Raw genomic sequence first — 7,393 nt, forward strand, 5'->3', positions numbered from 1 at the left:
TGACGTTACGCAGGCCGGTTGTTGTCCGGTCGCGCGGGCTGGCGTGCAGATGTTTTAGGCGGCGTAACATCCTCCCCCCGTTTAGAGGGCACCGATCAAATTCTGGCTGTGGAGTCAGGTGCGTCGTTGGTGACCTCATTCGCTTCGTGTGGACGTTCGGCCTCGTCTGGATATTCGGCCTCGTCTGGATCTGGGTAAATGTGTAAGGGGACCAGTCTTTTGACACCGCGGTCCAGGATGCTTGTTGCCGTCTGCACGGTAGCGGTCCGGATGATTCCATCGGCTCCTGGATGGACCTTGATTACGCGGCCCAAAGGCCATTGCATAGAGGGCACGTTATCCTCCCTGAGGACTACTACGGTGCCTTCACGAATGTTATGTTTGCCCTTGTCCCACTTGTTGCGGCGGGTTAGTTCATTTAGGTACTCTCGATACCATCTGCTCCAGAAGCGCTGCTTAATCTGGTGAATGCGCTGCCAACTGGATAGCCGGCCTGATGGAACTGTCCTGAAATCACGCTCCCGTAAACTGGTTAGTGCGTCACCGATTAGAAAATGACCGGGAGTGAGGACAGGAGGATCTTTCGGATCGGATGAGATGGGAGTCAGTGGGTGTGAATTGAGAATGGCCTCAATTTCGATCACAAGGGTGTTGAGGTGCTCGAAGGTCAGGAGCTCCGTGCCGGGTCAGGAGCTCCGTGCCGACAACGCGAATAAGATGGCGTTTGAACGCTTTAACCGCGGCTTCCCATAAGCCGCCAAGATGTGGTGAGTTCGGAGGATTAAAACGCCATTGTATTTGTCGGTCGGCGAGAAAATTCTGTACCATATCCTGGTGCTCGTCGGACTGCAATAGGGTCCGGAGTTCTTGCAGCTCCCGGTTAGACGAAATTGGTGCCGTTGTCGGTGAGGATCGTTGTGCAGTATCCTCGCCGCGAGATGAAACGGCGTAGCGCGGCCAAGAACGCGTCGGTGGTTAGGTCGCTGACTAACTCTATGTGGACCGCCTTTGTCGCCAGACAAACGAATATGGCGGCGTACGTCTTGATTTTACGTCGGTTGCGGTCCCTCCTCTCCTTGATGTAGAATGGGCCGCAGTGGCCGACTCGGTAATACGCGCCTTTGGCAAATCACCCATCAAGTATTCCACTGGTAGAGGTTTGGCTCTGCAGCAGCGGACGCATCTTCTGAGAGTGCGCCATACTTGGCTACGCAGCGGACGCACTTTCTGTGAGTGCGCCATACTTGGCTACGGCCTTCGATCGGCCAATAGCGCAGTCTCACCGCGTATAGTGTAGCTTGTGTCCCTGTATGATGATTGTTCCGGTCCTCTTTCTCTATGATTAGCTCTGTCACCGGGGATTTCGGCAGGATGATCGGGTGTTTTTGGCTGAAGGGTATAGCGGAGTTGGTTAGTCGTCCTCCTACCCGGAGTATCCCATCTTCGTCGAGGAAAGGGTTTAATGGCTGTAGTTTCCCTCCAACGTCCTCGCTTCGATTTTTCTGTTCCCTCCAACATCCTCGCTTCGATTTTTCTGGAGGATCCGAATTTCAGACGCGAAATGACTGAATTGTATTATTTTTATTAGTCTGTTGTGCGCTGCAGTTAGTTCGTCTGTGGTGAGATGGGCAGATCGGTGTTGCCTATGTCTCCATCGAGGACACCAGGCGACGATTCTTATTAGTCTTGGCCAAGACGAGTAACGATGGAGGAGTGTGTTGTCGTTAATATTCGTTTTCAGACAGATCGTCTTTCTTTGCTCCGGGAGGTCGACTACCGGTGTCGGGCTCCAGACCGGCCAATAGTTTTCGCTTTGCAGGAGCCACCTTGGCCCGTTTTTCCAAATGGACGGACATAGGAATTCCTTGGGTGTCTGGCCTCGGGAGATGAGATCCGCTGGATCATCGTCGGTAGGCACATGATGCCAGTCGGAGATATTGGTCTTGGTCTGTATCTCGGCGACTCGATTCGCCACAAATGTCTTCAAGGTGTGCGGCGAAGACCTGATCCAATGGAGCACGATGGTCCAATGAAGCACGATGGTGGAGTCAGTCCAGTATACGCTCCGCGATATCTTGGTCGTCAGGGCCCGTCGTATTATTGTCGGAAGGGATTCGTCCCAATCTACCTTCAATGTCCAGACTTGTTGCAAAATCATTTTTGCTCGGACGATTACCGGCGCGAGCAATCCTAGTGGATCATAGATTTGTGCGACGACTGAACTGATTGATCGCTTTGTGACTCGGGAAGTGTCACTGATCGTCTTGACCGAATATAGAATGGAATCGTCGGCTGAATCCCCGAAGTGTCATTGATCGTCTTGACCGAATATAGAATGGAATCGTCGGCTGAATCCCAAAAGACGCCGAGTGTTTTTAACGTGGATGACTCACCGAAATGTGTTTCTGGTTGGTGTCTTCCTCAGGTAGCCCTTGTAGCAGATCCCGATCGTTTGATGCCCATTTGCGGATATTTAGACCGGCTAGCTTGAGTAATTTCGTGAGATCATTCCTGACTGATAAGGCTTCGTCCTTCGTATCGGCTCCGGTCAACGCATCGTCGACATAGAAGTCTCGCCGTAGGATCTGCGCTGCTATCGGAAATCGAGGTCCCTCGTCTTCTGCCAATTGTTTGAAACATCGGATGGCCAGATACGGGGCTGCGGATAGACCGAACGTTACGGTGTTGAGTCGATAAGTTTCGATCTCTCCGTTGTCGGCACGCCACAGAATCTTTTGATAAGGACGATCTTCTGGACGTATGATGAATTGACGGTACATTTTCTCGATGTCGCCGGTAAGGACATATTGAAATGATCAGAATCTCAATGGGTTGTTTCTCAAGTCATCTTGTAATCTCGGGCCGGTGTGAAGGGCGTCGTTTAGAGAAACTCCCGTGGTACTTGATGCTGAGCCGTCGAACACAACCCGGAGCTTGGTGATGTCGCTCGACTCCTTGATCATGCCGTGATGTGGTAAATAATATCCGTGGTCGGTGGCGTGATCCGTGTTGATCTTCGTCATGTGACCCAAGTCTAAATATTCTTGGATCACAGCACTATACGCGGTTTCATATTGTTTATCGCGTTGGAATCGACGATGAACAGATCTCGCCGCAGGATCTGCGCTGCTCTCGGAAATCGAGGTTCCTCGTCTTCTGCCAACTGTTTGAGACATCGGATGGCCAGATACGGGGCTGCGGATAGACCGAACGTTACGGTGTTGAGTCGATAAGTTTCGATCTCTCCGTTGTCGGCACGCCACAGAATCTTTTGATAAGGACGATCTTCTGGACGTATGATGAATTGACGGTACATTTTCTCGATGTCGCCGGTAAGGACATATTGAAATGATCAGAATCTCAATGGGTTGTTTCTCAAGTCATCTTGTAATCTCGGGCCGGTGTGAAGGGCGTCGTTTAGAGAAACTCCCGTGGTACTTGATGCTGAGCCGTTGAACACAACCCGGAGCTTGGTGGTGTCGCTCGACTCCTTGATCACGCCGTGATGTGGTAAATAATGTCCGTGGTCGGTAGCGTGATCCGTGTTGATTTTCGTCATGTGACCCAAGTCTAAATATTCTTGAATCACAGCACTATACGCGGTTTCATATTGTTTGCCGCGTTGGCATCGACGATGAAGAGATGCGATCCTGCTCATTGCAGCGGCCTTCGATGATCCTAGTGAGGAAAGCTTTTCGTTGAATGGTAATGCAACGATGTATCTTGCGAGCCTGCTCATTGCAGCGGTCTTCGATGACCCTAGTGAGGAAAGCTTTTTGTTGAATGGTAATGCAACGATGTATCTGCCTTCCTTGGTTCGTCGGACATGGTTTCGGAAATGTTCTTCACATAGTCGTTCAGATTCTGAAAGACGAGTAGTGGCCGGTCCCTCGTCGATCTCCCAAAACCGCGCAAGGTCCTCTTGCAGAGCCGTTGTGGTTGCATGGAACGTATTTATCGCGGTTTGGGACGTGGGACTCCCCCCGATTCGTATTTATCGCGGTTTTGGACGTTGGACTTCCCCCGATTACCCAACCGAACCGTGTTTTTTGTAGACGCAGTTCAGGTTCGCCTGGTTGTGCCAGATTGACCTGCCCGATGCACGGCGACGCAAATGTTGATCCGGTGCTAAGCAAGACATCGATCGGGGCTGGGCAATGGAATTGTGGATCGGCTAATTGGATATTTCTGGGTAATTTCAAACTCGAGGGGTCGATGGGCTCATTTGGTATGAAGGTCGATATGGCCGGGATAACAAGAAATCTCAATGTTTTCTTATACTTGCCGTCCGTCGACGTAATTGTGGCCGTGATGAATCGTTTTGCCGTGGTGCTCAAATCGTCGAGAGCTCCGATCTGGACCGCACATCTCCCTTGCTTTATACCGAGGGAGTTTGCGAGCTTGTTAGTCATGAAGTTCATGCTCGACCCAGTGTCGAGTAAGGCTCAGGGTCGGATTGGTTGTGCCTGTTTGTTCAAAACCTTGATCTGTGCTGTGACCAACAGATCATGATGCAGAGGGGTGTGGGAAGATGTGTTTGTTAGCCCGATCCCCCTTGCCGTCGTAGTCTTAGACAGTCAGTTTTGCACCGGTTGGGATTTGGACGAGGAGGTTGGGGCGGTGTTCTTGATCCGTGCTGAGCGTGACTCATACGAGGCATGCTCTTTCGTATCTCTTGGAGCCGAAGATGTATGTTTCCGTGAAGTATCGGATGTACGCCTCGACTTGTGGGACGACCGCGACTTCGATGGTCCAGATGGTGATTGTCGAGTGGAGACTCGCATGTGTGATGAAATGTGATGAACGACTGCCCGACGACCGACCGCTCGATGAGCTACTGCCCGACGACCGACTGCTCGGCGACCAACCGCTTGCCGACCGTGAGTCTACCTGGGTTTGTTCGCGGTGTAGATAAGTATGGTGTCGGTGACCGCAGATACGACACGAACCCGATGTACACTGTGTCGGCGAATGTCCTCTGCCTAGGCAATTTATACACAACGATGCCTTCCTCACGATCTGAAAACGTTTTGTCGCTGATTTGGCCTTGAAGATTTTACAGTGTCTGAGCTCGTGAGGTCCGTTGCAGGTCGGACACACCAACGTCCTACTGGTTGTAGCAAAGGTTCGTCCATGCGATATGGTTGTTCACTGACTGTGGTGTTTGTGGGTTGACCCTTTTGATTCCTTCGCTTTAGAGAGGAGTTGAGTCCCGTTCGCCCGTGTTTTGAGAAAGTCTATCAGATGCTGATAGGATGGCACCTGTTGGCGAGGCAGTGTGCGTTGCCATTTACGCAGGCTGGACGAGGGCAATTTCGACGCGAGCAATTCGATAATCGCTATATTTGATGTGACAGGCTGTTTTAGGTTTTCGAGCGCCTTTAGATTTACGCTGATGGTTTTCAACAAATCCTTTAGGGCTTCTGGAGTTTCCTTTTTGATTTCCGGATAGTTGCGCATCAAATTCCAATGGTGCATGCAGATTTGGAGGGGGCAATTGAACTTATCCTTCAGTGTGTCTAGCGCTATGGGATAGTTGGCCTCCGTGAGTTGTAGTGACTGGATACTCTGTGCGGCCCGTCCAGTTATAGATGAGCGTAGATACTGGAACTTTTGGACCTTCGTCAAACTTTCGTTGCGGTCCACTGTGGATGAGAACGTGTCGTAGAAATAGGTCCAGTTCTCGAGGGCACCGTCGAATTGGGGCAAGCGGACCTCTGGAAAGGTGGTCGGCTCTGGTTTCTGGCATGTCTCGCCTGTTTTTGTTGTCGACGGGGTTGTTGCTGACATTTGCTCAAAGAGACCTAGGAACCGCATGTCAAGCTCCCGATGCTCTTGCGATAACGAAGTTAAACGCGCAGCTTCCCCCTCATCTAACCCTTCTAACTCTTCTTGAATCGCGAGTATCCTCCTCCAGTTATCATCGAACGAGTTGCGGCAAGATATTAGGAAGTTTCTGTTTGCCTTCCCAGACGCTTCGTATTCATCGAGTTCGCGCTTTAGGGTTGCAAGCCGACCGGCTAGGGCGCCTCGTCTCCGCCGTAACGTGCTGATTGGATCAGCTTGGGCCATATTTGATTTTAATAATATGAACGATCTTACCTTGATCAAATGGACGTTGATCTGGAATTTGGTTGATAATCGTTACGATGCGGCGTGGGCTCGTGTAGATGCTGAGCGAAGGAGGTGCTCCTCTCCGATGGCGGTTCCTTTGGTCAGTTGACTAAGTGGTTGGAAATTGGATTTCACGCGACACTGTATAGTCACTGGTCAGTGCACTTTTTGGTGGCACGAAATCCGGCTCGAAGGACCATGTAATTTCGACCAATCGCGGGGAGACGTAATCGCGAGGAGAGACGTCAACGGGGGTCGTAAATCCCCGTTACGATTATAACAATCGACACCACGAATTGATCGATCCCCTGATTTCCGTTGAAATAATAAGGGGTGATTGAGTTTGTATAACACTGTGATTCACAGAATTATAAATTATATATTTCCAACACTTAGATTACACTGATGAGCATAGATAGATAGATAATCACTTATTGCACGAAGATAAGATAGATATGTACGTTAGAGCAGGGCTCTTATAATTCCAGTGACTGGATACACTGTGCGGCTCGTCCAGTTATAGATGAGCGTAGATGCTGGAACTTTTGGACATTCGTCAAACTTTCGTTACGGTCCACTATGGATGAGAACGTGTCGTAGAAATAGGTCCAGTTCTCGAGGGCACGCGGACCTCTGGAACGGTGGTCGGCTCTGGTTTCCGGCATTTCTCGCCTGTTTTTGTTGTCGACGGGGTTGTTGCTGATATTTGATCAAAGAGATCTAGGAGCCGTAGGTCAAGCTCCCGATGATCTTGCGATAACGAAGTTAAACGCGCAGCTTCCCCCTCATCTAACCCTTCTAACTCTTCTTGAACCGCGAGTATCCTCCTCCAATTATCATCGAACGAGTTGCGGCAAGATGTTAGGAAGGTTCTGTTTGCCTTCCCAGACGCTTCGTATTCATCGAGTTCACGCCTTATGGTTGCAAGTCGACCGGCTAAGGCGCCTCGTCTCCGCCGTAACGTGCTGATTGGTTCAGCTTGGGCCATATTTGATTTTAGTAATAGGAACGATCTTACCTTGATCAAGTGGACGTTGATCTGGGATTCGGTCGCTACTCGTTACGATGCGGCATGGGCTCGTGTAGATGCTGAGCGAAGGAGGTGCTCCTCTCCGATGGCGGTTCCTTTGGTCAGTTGACTAAGTAATTGGAACTTGGATTTCACGTGACACTGTATAGTCACTGGTCAGTGCACTTTTGCACCGGTGGCACGAAATCCGACTCGAAGGACCATGTATTCTCGACCAATCGCGGGGAGACGTAATCGCGAGGAGAGACG

General features: G+C 50.6%; 3 protein-coding genes across 3 annotated transcripts; all 3 read right to left on the bottom strand.

The window, feature by feature from the left end:
* Nucleotides 1–95: 95 nt before the first annotated feature.
* LOC105681284 lies at nucleotides 96–2,780 on the bottom strand. The gene is given in 4 exon segments (XM_012390190.2): nucleotides 96–683; nucleotides 685–962; nucleotides 1,855–2,128; nucleotides 2,394–2,780. Coding segments are annotated over 4 exon segments (1,527 nt in total).
* A 572-nt stretch (nucleotides 2,781–3,352) lies between these two features.
* Nucleotides 3,353–4,421, bottom strand: LOC105681285. Its single transcript, XM_012390191.1, has 2 exons — nucleotides 4,032–4,421; nucleotides 3,353–3,811 (listed from the first exon to the last, which is right to left on the bottom strand). The coding sequence occupies exons 1-2, from the start codon at nucleotides 4,419–4,421 to the stop codon at nucleotides 3,353–3,355; spliced, it is 849 nt and encodes a 282-aa protein (XP_012245614.1).
* A 727-nt stretch (nucleotides 4,422–5,148) lies between these two features.
* LOC117152163 lies at nucleotides 5,149–6,392 on the bottom strand. Its single transcript, XM_033322952.1, has one exon. The coding sequence runs from the start codon at nucleotides 6,070–6,072 to the stop codon at nucleotides 5,149–5,151; it is 924 nt and encodes a 307-aa protein (XP_033178843.1). The 5' UTR covers nucleotides 6,073–6,392.
* Nucleotides 6,393–7,393: the final 1,001 nt, after the last annotated feature.

The sequence above is a fragment of the Bombus impatiens genome, unplaced genomic scaffold (assembly GCF_000188095.3).
Source record: "Bombus impatiens unplaced genomic scaffold, BIMP_2.2 scf_0738, whole genome shotgun sequence".
NCBI classification, from domain to species: Eukaryota; Metazoa; Arthropoda; class Insecta; order Hymenoptera; family Apidae; genus Bombus; species Bombus impatiens.